The sequence below is a fragment of the Plectropomus leopardus genome, chromosome 15 (assembly GCF_008729295.1).
Source record: "Plectropomus leopardus isolate mb chromosome 15, YSFRI_Pleo_2.0, whole genome shotgun sequence".
Lineage (NCBI taxonomy): Eukaryota > Metazoa > Chordata > Actinopteri > Perciformes > Serranidae > Plectropomus > Plectropomus leopardus.
In genome coordinates, this window is record NC_056477.1 from 21,861,699 (window position 1) to 21,876,836 (window position 15,138).

Here is a 15,138-nt window from a genome sequence, read left to right on the forward strand (position 1 = left end):
GCATCCAAATTAATGATTTGAATCATTTTTTTTCTTCTTATCTAACGTACTTGTGCAACATCGCCGAGATTTGGATGTCCCTGAATGCACCTTTTGCCACACAAGCTAAAAACAATTTAACACAAAGAACAAGATGTAGTCATGTTTCTTCAAATATTTATATATATTTATATATTTATATTATACTCATCACTTGTTTTGTCCATACGTACACACACATACTGTATATACAAACAAAAAGAAACATAAAACACTTTCAGAACCTTAGTCCATGATGCCAGAACAGCCCAGAGGGGTCAATAAATGATACAATTTAAGCAACTCAAAACAATGATCTTAAATTATGCATAGTTCAACAGAAACATATTTCCTTCTGTGTCAGAAACAAATCTATCATGTTTTTTACCCCCGCTTTTGCAATTTTCTCAAAAAATAGGGTGTGAAAATGCATACAATCTCACACGTGGATGTTCAAGAGAAAAGAAAAGGTTTTGGTTCTCACATACTTTTAGAAATTTCAGGGAGGAACTTTATGTACACATGCAAGCATGAAACACAGTAAACGAACACAGTAACATCATGTCTCGTACAGGCCTGATGCTGCACAAAATAAGGGTCCAGGTGGGCTGAGAAGGAAAAAACAAAAACAAAAGGAATGACGTCGTTATGTAAGAAGAAATATTCCCTTTCTTGTAAACAAGTCAAACACCAAGTGTGAAATTTAAGACATCGTTTTTCATTACAGAAGGCTTCGCTGCAGTCAACACAAAGGCAAAACTTTTTTTTCACAGCTGAGTTAAAACAAATGAAACATGACGAAAACGACCTATTGCATGTCTGATATTGCTTTCTGGATTAGAATTATTAGTGGAGTTAACTCAAAACTCAGTTCATGTCAAGACCACAGATCATTGGCTCTCCTTGAAGTAAACGGTAGCTGATCAAACAGTGCTTTCATACATCAGACAAAGTGAAAGTGCTGTAGGTTGAGTGGGAATGTAAAGAATAGCTGCAAGGAAAGAAATGTTTGGTCGATTGTTTCCTGGACTGATCAGTGTAGTGTGTAAGAGTTGAATGAGCTGTAAACCTCAACAGTGCAGGAAACACTCTCTGCTCTAACCTCAGTCTGCTGATGCTCCTCAGCACGCCGCCCCACCTACTGCAACCGTTTTGTAATTCTGCACAGGTATGCCTCGTAGATCAGCAACGGGGTATTCAGGAGATTCCTCTCTGCTTCTTCTCCAGCTTCAGGCGTCTGATGCTGTTTGTTAGTTGCTTTCTCAGAATTTCAGCAAACAATATTAAGTAGTGAAAAGGTTTTAGTGCATTTGAGCGACAAGTTGGTAAAACACAAGAGAAGGAAGGAAGAAAAAAAATGAGCCTCCGAGGTGCTTCTAATAAATAAATAAATGAATATCAACAATGCAGAAGGGCAGGTTCCACCAAGGCAGGCCTTAATAAAGGAGTATCATGACAGTAACTGTCACATACACATACGTACAGTCAAGGTCAGCATCATTCTGGCATGCAAAAGTAGGACAGAACAACAGGCAACACAAGGAATAATTCATCCCAACGTCCCCCCATCCCTCCGCTGAGCTCAGATACAAAGTGAAGCAGGGCCATGACACTAGTGTTCAAACTTGAGTGGAGCAGACAGCCCAGCAGAGCGGCGTCTCACTCCCACAGAGCGGGGCGTCTCCTGGTGACAGAGGCGAGGAGGGGCTCCCTCCCTCCTGGCTACTGCAGCGTCAGCGGGACGATGCTCACCGAAGCTCCAGCAGCAATCTGTCAGATGACGCGCTGCGGGAGATCCGAGCGTCGCCGAGGTGAGACGGGAGGGGTTGCCTTCACACTTTGGGTCCGGCTTTGGCCAGACGATAGCAGCTTACCAGGAAATGGCAAAATCAACAACAGGCAAGGATCTCTGCGCAACACAAACCCAACACAAAAATAATAAAAGACCTAACAAACCAAACACACTCTCAGAAATGCATTTTTGTATAAAGTGTCTGTTGCAGCCTCAGCCAAATATTCATCCATTACCCCCGACATTCCACTTCAGTATGTTTATAAATATATATTTATATACATATAATACTATCTTCATTATCTTGATGCTGTGGGAGAGTTTGCTCAGCTGGGGATGGCTTTAGTTAAAAGTTTAGGGAGGTTTCAGGGAGGTTGAGGCCATGCTGACAAGTCCTCCTCCCTATCAGTGCAGAGAGGAGGAGGAGAAGGAGGAGGAGGAGGAGGAGGGGGGGGAGGGCTCCTCTTGCTGAGAACTGGACAGTAGTAAACGTCAGACACACAGTCAGCCTGCGGCGTAGCTGCTCAGAAAGGAGTAAAACATGGGCAGCTTCATACGCTGCTGGTCCCGCCGACACCACGCCATCACCGTGCCCTCACTGTTGGCTGTGTAGAGGTGATGGCCGTCACACGAGTACGTCAGGCTGCGGCACACAGGAGAGGACATTATCATCATATTCTCCACACTATTAAACATTTATTCACAACGGTGGCATCGCATACAAGCAAAGAATAACATGGTTGCAGTGCTGACGAGATACCTGATGATGGGTTTGCTCGACTTGGAAAAGGTGATTTCTCTCACTGGTTTTAAATCCCACGTGCTCCACAACCTGAAAATATTCACAGATAATAAAACGTGTGAATATGTCAGTGTCTTGGAAAACATGAATGTAAAAAAAAAAGGTTCCTTCATAAACACCATAGCAAATCTCTTCCCTTCCTTCATTCTGTGGTTTGACTCGTGACATAAATGGCGCTGTGTTTTCATGTAACTTATCATTAACTTTTACTTTATTTATATATTTAGTTTTTAACTATTATCACCATTGATAGCATTATTATATATATTTTGCATTCTCATTTTAAAAATTAATTTTATTTATTTAATCTATCTATTTTTTAACTTATTCATTTATGTATTTATTTGTTTTTCCATTTATTTACTTTTTAGGGGTCTGAATGTTTGAGTGTATATTGACTGAAAAAGCCTATAAGTAAAGTTTGGGTGGGGGGGTGAAGGTTCCTGCTCACCTGACAACGCCATTCTCCAGCCCACCGGCGATGACGTTGACAGAAACGCCCTCTGGCTGGTTGGAGAACGCCACGGAGCAGATGATCTCTCTGCAGTGGACGTGTCCGATTAGGTCACCGTTCACCGTCCACAGACGCAGGTCGCTGCCTCCGCCAACTGGATACACAGAATCATGTGTCATAACTCCTGTCAGCGTTGTTTCAGTCTAGAATAGCAGTATGATAAAGTCTGAGAGGACACAGAGCGGAGCCGTCCTAACCTGAGTCACAGACGGTTGCAATGTCACCCGTCGTCTCGCTGGCAGAAACTGCAGTCACCGGGCTTTTGTGGCCTGTGAGGCTTTGAACATAGCAGAGCCTGAAGGAACACAGAGCATCAGTTTACTTCAGATTTCCATTATCACACACAAAAACACATACAAATCTTCTTAAATGGACAGTTCACCTCAAAATCAAAAATATGCATATTTCCTCTTACTTGTGCAATTTATCAATCTAGATTGTTTTGATGCGAGTTCCTGAGCATTATAGATATTGGTTGTGGAGATATCTACCTTCTCTCCAATATAACGAAACTAGATAATTGGTTATTCTGGTGTCTCTGGGATTCAGTGTTATTATCATTATCTGCAATATTCCTGAGAAATTCCTCCAAATGTCTGACTTGCTTTGCTTTTTTTTGCTGTCGTAATGTCTTGATTTCATGTTAATCGATCTCTGGGACCTGCATGCTCTTTTTGACCCCCTGCTCCCACCCATGGAAAAGATGAAACCACCAGTTCCAAAGAATTGTGTTGGGTCCCACGGGATAATAAATAATAATAATGACTATAATAGATAGGACTTATATAGAGCTTTTCTAGGTACTCAAAGGTGCTTTACATGAAATCCCATCCATAAATGTATAATAATAGCTAGATATACAATAACAAGCCTGCGTAGTATGTGGCCCACTGAATATACGCAACCGTGTCTCTTCTGCAGGTTTCATCAATGAGTCACCCAATCGGCTCACAGACTTTAGATTATGTTGACACAGATTTTGAAATCATTGTTCCTGTTTTGAGGAAATTTGTACAAATATTAAACCTCCATGGAGCAAAAGTTCATAATAGAAAGAATCATAATTGACTTTATTTGCAGTTGGAAGTGTCTTGTCAACAGTTCTACAGATGTCTCGAACAAAAGTGGTCTATGGGGAAAATTTGGTCACAGAGGATTTTTTTTTTGCTGCAATACCATGAGTGGCCACTGGGAAACATTGGAAGCAAAGCTGAGATGTGTTTCTGGGAGCCTGACACTGACCTGTTGAGGTCCCAGAGGATGCAGGTGCCATCTTTGCTGACACTGATGAGAATGCTGTAGGGTTTGCACACAAACAGGCTGGTGACCTCCCCTGTGTGTCCGTACAGGTGAACCTGAGATTCCACCTCCATCTCCGACGGCTGTGGAAAGACATTTTCCATATCCATAAAAAACATATTAGAGACAATACATACAGGACATACAGATCTGAATAGTTGTGTGTGATTCAGTGTTAGCATGGATGAGGCATCTCGGTTTAACAGTTTCCCAAAAAAAACTCCATTAATGAATCTCCAAGAGGATTTTCTGAACAGCACAAATCAATTGCTGCTGAAACCCCCTTCAGAGATGAGAAAACAGGAAATCTAGATGCCTGTTGGTGGGGACCGATGAAAGTCTGAAAGCCTCTCTGATGACTGAACTCCCAGACCTCTAATCCCACTTGTAGGCTCGGTGGAAATGTGTTTCAAGGGCAACTGTGATGTGACTAATGAAGCTGAGCGTTTGAGCACGGTGAGGCGGTATAAAGAGGGGGAGGGTGAGGAGGGGAGGTGGGGGTAATGGGAGGTGGGTGGGTGGATTGGGTGTTGATGTGGAGGCGGAAGGTTAGAGGGGGACGTCGCCATGGAAACCCACCGTGGTGCTGGTGAAGCGGTTGCTGTAGGCGGTGATGACTCCACACTTGCTGCCTGTAAATAGCTGGCAGCCATCGGGCACCCAGGCACAGCTGGTCACCTGGAGGAGAGAGAGACGGGCGGTTGGACTGTGGAAACGAGAAACCTGACAGCTCATTGGTCGACGCTGAGTGCAGAGTTGTGTAATACCAGGGGGAGATCAGTAATTCCTTTCACTTACAGGTGCTCTGCAGTGTTTACCTGGTGAAGCTGTGAACACTGAATGAAGTTGATAGGTGGCTCGCTCTGCTTGCTCTTCAGCCTCAATATATTGTCCGCGTAGCCCCAGCTCAAGATGGCAGACCACTGGATGTCTGTGCTGTGCATGCTCCGAACACCTACGGAGCAGAGAGCGTAAAGTTAATGGAGCCAGCAGGACGTTGTGCAAACCGCCCCACACATCAAGGCTGGGTTGTGAGTGACCGGTGGGCTTCGTACCCTGCTCCTTGCTGTAAATCATCATGAGGCAGAACTTGCGGGACAGCCCACAGATGGCTCTCGTCGGCAGAGCCAGCAGGGATCCGAACCTCTCCCCGTGCGGCTGGCTGAAACACACCACTGGGTCTGGAGCGGAGGGAGAGCCCACATACTCACCCCACTTCAGACCTTTGATCCACGGCAGCGGGCTCTGTGGGGGAGGAAGAAGAAACTGCCAGGTGAGCAGCGGATCATTTCATGGACGATGTATTAAGTCATTCCTCAGCGCGCAGCGGGGTGTTATAGTCATTGCCACCACAGAGAAGATTACCGGGCAGACTATTTCCTTGGCCTGTTCTCTGGTCTCTCTGAAGGCCAGCTGAACCAGGAGACCCATGGCTGCAGGCAGCTCCCCCTCCATCATGAGTTTGGGGCCAGCCCTGCTGATATGAGAGGCACTGAAGAGCTGCCGGGGTGTCTGTCCATATGTCTTAATCATTGTCTCCAGGGCCCGTCGCTGCACTGGGTCTTCTACTGCCGAAACGTCCATGCCGAAATAAGTCTGAAAAATAATATGAAAACAAACGTAAGCAACAACTGTCCTGATAATTTCTATCACATGAACATCTATCATGAAATTATAAGATACGTATTATAAAATACGTAAGCCAAATTACCATCTCAAAATAATGAGCTGGTATTTTAAAATAACATCTAACAAACGTTTTTTTTTTAAATTAATGACTTCCTATCTCAAATTATTGAGTATCTTAAAAATGACAAACTTTCTTAAAATAACGACTTAAAATATCTCAAAATGACAACATAGTATGAAACTAACATCAAATTGTACATCAAAATAATGAGACGTTTTCTCAGAATGACTCAGTTTCTCAAACAGTGGCTTAGTATCTTAAAAAGATTAGTTAGTGTCTCAAAGCAAGGACTCAGTATCCCAAATAATGACGGTTTCAAAATAATCAGTGACTCACAAGAATAAATCACAAATTCAACATGAGTTATTACCTTAAAATAATGAACAAGTATTACAAATGAATGACTTAGCAACTCAAAATGATGACTAAGTATCTTAAAATAATTAGAAAAAATACTAAGTCATTATTTTGGGTAAGGTTAGTCTTTTTTGAAATAAGTAAGTCTTAATTTTGTGATATTAACTCATTATTGAAATAACTTAGGGACTTTTTTTCATTGCACTGGCAGAAATAAGCTTCGATAGAAGCTACTTACAGCTGGGTGGAAGACATTGATGGCGTGGACAGCAGCTTTGCCTTTCTGCTTGAGGCCGAACACAAGGTCGATCCACTGGCACAGTGTCTGGGAGACCTGGTCCGACTCCAACGCTTGCCGGTGGATCAAGATGAACAGACGTGGGTCGTTGCGGGCCCATGGTGGCAAATTCACATGATTCACCCTCTCACCATTTTGACGAACACCAAAATCAAAACCTGTGGAGGTAAAAAAAAAATTATTTATTAATACATGAAAGTATATGAAAAAGTTATGCTTGTATAAATGATATGTATTCAGATTATAATAATAATAATTACCCTCTCTGTTGACCAGGAATTCTGGGAGGTAGAAAAACTCTGGGATGAGCTCCTTCACGTCAGTCATGGACTCGTAAGAGGACAGGCGCCACGTGGTGTTCATGGAGTGAAACGTTCGGTCCGGGATATCAAAGCTCTGGTCTGATTAAGGCCAAAGACAATCTAATTATAGATTCGACTCGCTGATTGAAAAGATCCCCATTCATGACCTTAGACACCACGCTTGCTGAATACATTTACGATCACATGAAAAGATGCCTCGGAGGATCAGAGGAGCGAGACGGATGAATGAAAAAAATAATTAACAAGAAAGGAAAAAAGAGAAAAGAGAAGGGGAAGGGCGAGGAGTTGATCAGAGAAAAGTGTAAAGATGAAGTAACCTTTCATGGCCGATACATGTGATGCAACACGACTTGGCAACATGCTGCTCAGTCAGATCTGAGAACGGTATGTTTCAACATTTCAGTACTAAAAGCCTCAGCATCAAACAAGACGGAGCTGTCAATGTAATGCAGACAGGCTGCACTCGGTGCTGCTAAAAGCTTTTTGAAGATGTTTGAGAATTATCCGCTGTTAAAGGACTGTCAGTCAGGTAATATTTACAGGACATGTGGAAACTGGAGAAACTGTAAAAGACAACACAGCTGGAGACTCCGGATTTTCTTTCAGATTTTCTTCCTTAAGTTTCAGTAAAAAAGTTAATGACTTACCCTGGTATGCGAGGAACATCTTGGTGAAAGGAGGCATTCGGACGAGGAAGTGCAGCACAGTGCCGCTGTTGGAGTAATGTGAGCCGTAGTGATAAGGCTGCACAGGAGGCATGGGGTCGTCCTCACGGATGCCCTTCTTATACTCCTCCTCAAGGTACTGCACAACAAACACGTGTTATTACCCAAACATCCAACAACCTCAGGAAACAAATGCTATAATAGAAAACAGGCCTCACCCTGTAATTATCCACGTAGCGATCCTCTTTCTCTTTTGATTGGACGGCAATGGGTTTGATTAAATTTCTGTATTAAAACAAAATTAAATCAAGCGGTAATGAGCCACAATGTTCAGCTGTGACAAATCAGTCAGAATAAGAATGAATCCTGTGTCATGAGTCTTGGCTTCAGAGAAACCTTTTTTGTCATCCAGTTTATCAAATAAATTGAAAATACAACAATCAAGTCAATAAACATTGCATTGTGAGTTAAAATTATGGTGTGGAAGGCTCTCGCATAAACAAGAGGAGTTTAGTGTGAATATCTGAGTGCAAGTACAGTTTTTTTTAAGACTTTCAAACAAAATAACACAAACGTCTTTCCAAACGTATCAACAGAGCTGCCTTCCAGCACTGACCTGTAGATGTTTGCGTCCTGCAGGTCGAGCGTCTCACTGGTGTAATCTCGCAGGATGAAGGGGAACACTGGGTACTGCATGAGGTCGTTGAAGGAGCGCCCTGCGTGCTTGTTGAGATGTGTGAGGTACTCGAAGTTGGAGATCTGACCCGAGCCCCACAGCTGAGTGAGCGCTGTGATGTTTCCATGCTCCAGCAGGTTGGGCAGATCAGAGGTCAGGATGTTGTGGTAGACATCGTCACGGAACTAAAGGCAAAAACACAGACACATGAGATGTTTTCCATCTCTGATGTTGAAACTGAAGTGGAAAAAGTACTAACTTGGAAACAAAATCTGAATGATCCAATCTGACAAATAAAATCGATTGTGGAACTTTGTTTCCTTTACCACTGAGAAATTGAGCCGGATGCCTTCAGGAAACTGAAACTGAAACTACTGATCCACATGAAATAACTAATAAATATCAATACTTAGTTACTCTTGAAATTTATTTTTATTTTTAATTTTAAAAGATGATCAATGAAAAACTGAAAATATATTATATGCTGCTATGAAAGATTCAACTATCAATAAATTATATATATCTATCTATCTATCTATCTATCTATCTATCTATCTATCTATCTATCTATCTATATATATCTATATATATATATATATATATATATATATATATATATATATATATATATATATATATATATATATGTATGTATGTATATATGTAGATATATAAATTCAGTTGTGGCTAGCCAACCATAATCCCCAATGTCCCAGGTTCTTGTCTTGCTAGGGACACTTTTGTTTCCTGTCATTGGTCCAAGTACCAATTAATGCATAAAATGCAGCTCTGTGATGTTGTACTTAGGGCCAGCAGGGCTCGGAGCTAAATGTTTCGGTCAGCATGCTGCCATGCTGATGTTAAAGTTGTAATGACACAAATGTTTATATCATCTTAGTTTAGCATGTTAGCCTGCCAACATTTTTACATGTAATTAACACAAAACACAAGATCCATCTGAGGCTGATGGAAATATTATTTTTGCAGGTATTTGGTTATAAGCCAACGTATTGGAAAAAACAAAAATTTTGACATGATGATGTTGTTAGTTGACAAATCATCACCAAAGATACAAAAATTCATATAGAGGTGAACATGAGTGTGAGTTCAAAAGTTAATGACAATTCATTCAAAAGTAGTTAAGACACTAAACAAAAAGAGCAAAACATATCAGTCTAAACTTGAAATAAATAAACAGGGAAAAATCTTTATGCCTGTAGAAGAAGGTCTGCAGACAACAGATGATCTGTTTGGCTTCTGTGTGCTGAGTTCTTCTGTGTAACACTTGATTTCTTTGCATTGAAAAATACCTGCTGTTAACCCCAGACTTGCCCTAAAGTCGGTTGTCCAACCACATCAAACACTCTTTCAGCATTTCACTGAAAGCAGTCTTAAATAATACTGTTTCTTTTCTGCTTGATCAGTGTGATGGTACTGTATCTAATCATTGTGATTGATTCCTGGCACAAAATACTCCAGAGCTCGGCAGGTCTGAGGGATAAAAGGCAATTCCACAATTAACTCGCACTGCCAATATTTTTTTTTCAAGTAGCATTTTGTCTATTCATGCATCTTTTTCTCTGAGCATCAGTACACTCTCTCATCTTGTCATTTTTATCACAGTCCATCCTCTGTGGCTACATTTTTATATTCAAATGAAACATGGAGCAAATCTTTCTTATTGAGCTGCTGGAAAGTCTAGTTATGGATCATAAGCATATATGCATGGATAGTGTGAAATTCTGAGCCGACATTGCTGCGGATGTGTAAAATAATTTGGCCAATTGCAATTTTTTTTTTTTTTGTATAATTTGATTTAATCTATTTTTACAATATAACTACCTATCTAATATCTATTTTAAACTTGAAAACATAAACAAATACAGTTTATTCTTAAAACAACTGTATTTATTCAAGTTTCTCATCAAAAAACTCTATTTTTTTACATTACACTGAACACACCATGAAATTGTTATCATTTACTTTCACCTAATACTCATTTTTATTTAATAGATTTTGAACACATTATTATGTAACTCAATGTTACCTCCGGTAGTTGATGTCGTCATTTTTGCACGTCTATGACAGACAATAAGGCAAATATCGGCCAATGTGGTTCTTCTTTTAATAAATCGGTACATCTCTTATAATAAGCACACTCAATTTTTGGTAAAAATGAAATAAAACTGCTTAAGTGAATACACACTGACACGTTTACTGTATGTCATTCATAAGCAACGTCAGTACTTATCTGTTTCCTGTATAGCCAACTTTCAGTCAGAACTTGGCTTTGTTCATTTTGTTTTTAAATGACCTGTGTTTTTGATTCACCTTGGTGTTGTCAAAGGCTAACAGCAGGGTCCTGCCGTTGGTGAGGAATATCTCCACAGCGTTGTCTCTCAGCTGCCACCAGCGCTTGTGCACCTCCTTGATCTCCTCGTATGTCCAGGAGAAAGACGGTGCTTCAGTCTCCCCATGAAGACTCTGTCCAAACACATAAACACATCTGGTGTTGAGTCTCCAGGTGGACTCACATGGCCCTCTGGTAGAGAATAATCCTGAACTGTCCTCTGGCTTTACCTGGCTGTCATGAGCATCAGCAGCATTGTCCTCCACAAAGTACATCCCAGACTTTCCTGTGAGACAACACAGGGTGAGTGAGATTCAGTGTACTAAGAGCAAGACAAACACGAGCTCCCCCCACTGAATAACTGACAAACACTTGTGTGTGAGGGGAGAGCAATATTCTCTTGTGCTTCAGAGAGAGCACATTACTTGTTGTGCCTTGTGACCGCTGACTATATTATGCACGGAGCAGCTGTGAGAGATGGTCAGTGTCTTACCCAGAAGTAGCTCCCCTGCTGTCTCTCTGGAGGGGGCGACGCTGATGCACCGTCTGGTGAACCTAAGGACAAAGAAACATTTCTCACACGAGAAATACACCATCTGAATAAAGCACGGCGCAGCACAAGTTGATGTGACATTTATGTGCCTTCTCCAGATCCTTCTGTCTTCTTGAGAGGAATATGATGTTTACTAATGACTTACAGGCAGGCAGAGTGACAGAGGGGGAGCGAATTATACCTGATGGGCTCGCTGGTGGCTTTGTCTTTGACAGTGGAGGAGAAGGAGGAGTGTGTCTTATCCTCAAACAGGAAGGACAACGGTGGCTTTACTGTGTCTAGACAAGACATGGAGGTCAGATTAAAAACAGTAAAGAAGACAAACACACGGGTATCAGACAGGGTTTTGTCATACTGCTATAAATACAGTTTCCTCACCTTCAGACTTGCGTCTGTCTTTGAGCAGGTATTTGTTAGGAATAGTGAGGTAGCATCTCTGTAGCCGCCGTCGCTCCCTGTTCGGCCCTTCAGTGGGGTCCAGCTGCCAGGACGTTGGGTAGGACGTCGGGTCGTACCAAACCGCTCTGAAACAGACCGGTACAGCCTTCTCAAACACTTCGTCTACTCATATCAATACTGAAGTAATATTATTAAGGAGTTGTAGCTAGCACTGGGGACACCAAGGCCATGGAGTTTAAATTCTTTAATTTCACATAAATTTCACATTGTGAGTTTTTTAAGCCTGGTGCAAATATTTTCAGAATGAGGGAGGAACTGTTAAATTCACCTGTTTTAGGTCTGAGATACATTAAACCTAGAAGGGCATTTGAGCATCTGAGGCACAGAGCTCAGCCAAGGCCACATGCCCTATCTGCCAATGTTAATATAAGTGAAAAATAATTAATGTATCCGCCCTGCGATTCCTAACTGCTTCGGATTGGATTTAATGGGTTCTTCCCGAGTCCCCGCCTCACCTTTCCACCAAGTTTCATAAAAATAAGGCCAAAAATGTTTCTGTAGATATTCTGCAGATATTCATATCCTCTATAGAATCAATAATAATAACTTCATTAATCCCACAACTTTTCATCTAGTGCCACCAGCAGGTCAAAAAAATAGTGCTAATTAGCAAATGCTAGAAGAGAACATGCTAAACTAAGATGGTGAACATTAACATTGTATCTGATCATCAGCATGCTCATATTGTCATTTGTGAATACTTAAGCATATTGATGTTAGCATTTAGCTATAAACTGTGCATTAGTATAGCTTGACAGAGCTGCTAGCATGGCTGCAGACTCTAAGGACCATCCACATTGAGAGCAATAACTATAAAGATGACTATGAAGATAGCGATGTGAGCATCCACACTGATTTGATGAACGACAAACATTCTGTAAAAAGTGGCGCAAAGCACAAGCTGGCGCTCCAGCTGTGTCATCAGCTTAGGGGAAATGGATACTGATAATTTGTAACTGCTTTACATTGCACAGAGAAACTAAACGAAAACCATAAGGACACGGGTGAGCCCGATTGCATCCCAGATGTTCTGCTTTTTAACACTGTCTCTATAGATCGTTTCATTGCTATTTTCTTTCTGTATTCTGTTTGAACATCAATGATGAGTCCCTTCAAAATGAAATCTATCATGTTGAACATGACGCTCTTTAAATTCAAATGGATTTTGATTGGATGTCATTTTTTTTATCGTTCACCACTGTCATCGCCATAGTTGTGGTGTGGGCTCCGTCCACAACAATTTTTAGAATAACATATTCATAGTTAATGTTATAGTTCTCATTTTTGGTGTGGATGGCTCTTTGGCCTTGTGTTATATCCTGGCTACAGCCCTGCCTCTGAGGATATACAGCCAACACATCAAAGAGTTAACCTGATATAACTGTTCTACAAAATGTTTCCCCTGTATTCCGGTGCCCTGTACGTCTGAGATCATCTGTTATCTTATTCAAATCTAGTTATTCAAACACAAACTGCAACATAATTGCTTCTCATTAAAATGTCATTTTCTCTATAGTTTATTATCAAGACAATGGCCATAAAGTAAAGACGACAAAAATAATCATCACCAGAATAACAATCATCATTACAGTGACGATTTTATTATTGCACTTTGTGCCAATATTGTGTAAGCCCCCGTGAAAGATAAATGTCGATGCCTACCGGTCATGCGTGAGTTGTTGCACCAGCTCCTGCCAGTGTCGGCTGGCGCTGAGGTCAGTCTTATAGAGTCCCCTGATGTGCTGGATGACTTTCTTTCTCTCCATGCCTTGTCGCAGAGACACATTCTGAGTGACATCTGCTGCAATCTTTGAAATGTCCTTGGACTTTCCATCCAGCCTCTGGATAAGACTGCAGAGGAATGAGAAAGAACAGAGTGAACGGAAAAGTGGAATTAAGACATGATTCTTAACAATATTTTCCTGTGCTGAGGACTGTGCTTTGGTCTCAGGACCAAAAAAAAGCCCCTACTTACTTCCTCTGAGTGTTGGCCATTTTCTTTTCCCACGCCCCTTTGCTTGTTTTTTCTTCCGTTTCATACTTGAATTTTTCCTGTGTAAATAACATTGCAAGTAAACAAGTTCATTAGCTTTATTTTCTGGCTATAAAGAAATCTGACCGGCTGCATGGACAACCAAAATTTTCCACCTGCACAAAAGTTTATATTTCATACTACTTTCTTACAACACTCAGTTGCGTAAAATGGATCAGAGCTTATTCTTTGCTTTAACAACTGTTCGTCTTTCCAGGACTTACCTCTTTTATGGCCTTGAGCAAGTCTTGTTTGTGCGGAGTGTTGGGTGGGATGCAGCGATGGCCACAAAGCTTGAGTGAAGTCATAAATACACCCACGGCGTTCTGCTCGTCTTTGGTGAGGCTGTCCTTGTGATCGTGCAGCATCTCATACAGGTACAGTGACAGCTTCGGTCCATGCTGAGTGACAGAGAGAGAGAGAGACAGAGACACAGAGAGACACAGAGAGAGAGAGAGAGATGAAACAAAGCACAGATTCAATTTTCATTTGTGTCTGCAGCAAGTCACATACATTGATGGACAGGAAACAAGCCTTTTCCGGCTAGTTGACCCTCGGTAAAGCCTGAGAGGAGGAGTGAAAGAAGGCTCCCATGGCGATGCAAGGGGGCTGCTGAACAGCATGAAAACATCTATCAGAGTTATTTTAGAGCCAATGCCTGACAGCTCTTGGAAAAACCTGTCTGTAGGAGTGGAAATGACAAGCAAAGCTAATACACTGAACACTCACTCACACTTTCCCCTGAAACAAACACAATTTCTGCACTGGGTAGGTAAAAATGGCCAGAGATATATCATTTAAGGGTCCAACACTTGGCAGAGAACAAAAGCTAAGTTGATGTGTAAGCGAAAAATGGTGCATTTGCTCCACACTCACCTCTAGACCTGGGCTGAGACTCTCTTTGAGGATATCCAAATGTCTAGGATCAAACACAAACTCCAGCGACTCCTTCCTGTCACACAGAGGATGCGCAGGACTGAGTGTGTGCACCAGCAGGCGGCCGATTTGGACCCTAAATGTATCTCGACACGACCACAGGATTCTTCGCCACTGCTGATGCGGGGCTCCACCTCGACCCGTGCTGCCCTGTGAGATCAAAACCATCAATGCAAGGTCTCATAATATAGCAAGTGGCTTTTAACAGCTAAAAAAGCGTGCTCATACTCTTTTTCAACCAACATGGAACAGGTTCTGCTCCAGTTCTGAAACCTAATTTGGAACCGTTAGGAACATTTCGACCAAAAAATGAAATGGTTTTGAACCAGAAAAGATGGCAGGTTTTCCTTGACCTGAAGTGCGAATTGTGATGA

At 41.6% G+C, this 15,138-nt stretch overlaps 1 protein-coding gene across 2 annotated transcripts in view; it reads right to left on the bottom strand.

Moving 5' to 3' along the window:
• Positions 1-139: 139 nt before the first annotated feature.
• Positions 140-15,138, bottom strand: part of lyst (lysosomal trafficking regulator) — a 73,799-nt gene continuing 58,800 nt past the window's right edge. For both annotated transcript variants that reach the window (XM_042502737.1, XM_042502736.1), the window contains exons 33-55: positions 14,705-14,914; positions 14,053-14,229; positions 13,772-13,848; positions 13,459-13,647; positions 11,716-11,861; positions 11,519-11,615; positions 11,278-11,339; positions 11,015-11,070; positions 10,766-10,918; positions 8,375-8,619; positions 7,977-8,043; positions 7,741-7,897; positions 7,031-7,171; positions 6,711-6,928; positions 5,791-6,021; positions 5,481-5,670; positions 5,244-5,380; positions 5,005-5,103; positions 4,369-4,508; positions 3,324-3,421; positions 3,064-3,220; positions 2,571-2,642; positions 140-2,453 (exon numbers count right to left, since the gene is read on the bottom strand). In XM_042502737.1, coding sequence (XP_042358671.1) covers positions 2,315-2,453; positions 2,571-2,642; positions 3,064-3,220; positions 3,324-3,421; positions 4,369-4,508; positions 5,005-5,103; positions 5,244-5,380; positions 5,481-5,670; positions 5,791-6,021; positions 6,711-6,928; positions 7,031-7,171; positions 7,741-7,897; positions 7,977-8,043; positions 8,375-8,619; positions 10,766-10,918; positions 11,015-11,070; positions 11,278-11,339; positions 11,519-11,615; positions 11,716-11,861; positions 13,459-13,647; positions 13,772-13,848; positions 14,053-14,229; positions 14,705-14,914 — 3,258 coding nt within the window. In that variant the 3' untranslated portion in view covers positions 140-2,314. The remainder of the gene's footprint in view (positions 2,454-2,570; positions 2,643-3,063; positions 3,221-3,323; positions 3,422-4,368; positions 4,509-5,004; positions 5,104-5,243; positions 5,381-5,480; positions 5,671-5,790; positions 6,022-6,710; positions 6,929-7,030; positions 7,172-7,740; positions 7,898-7,976; positions 8,044-8,374; positions 8,620-10,765; positions 10,919-11,014; positions 11,071-11,277; positions 11,340-11,518; positions 11,616-11,715; positions 11,862-13,458; positions 13,648-13,771; positions 13,849-14,052; positions 14,230-14,704; positions 14,915-15,138) is intronic.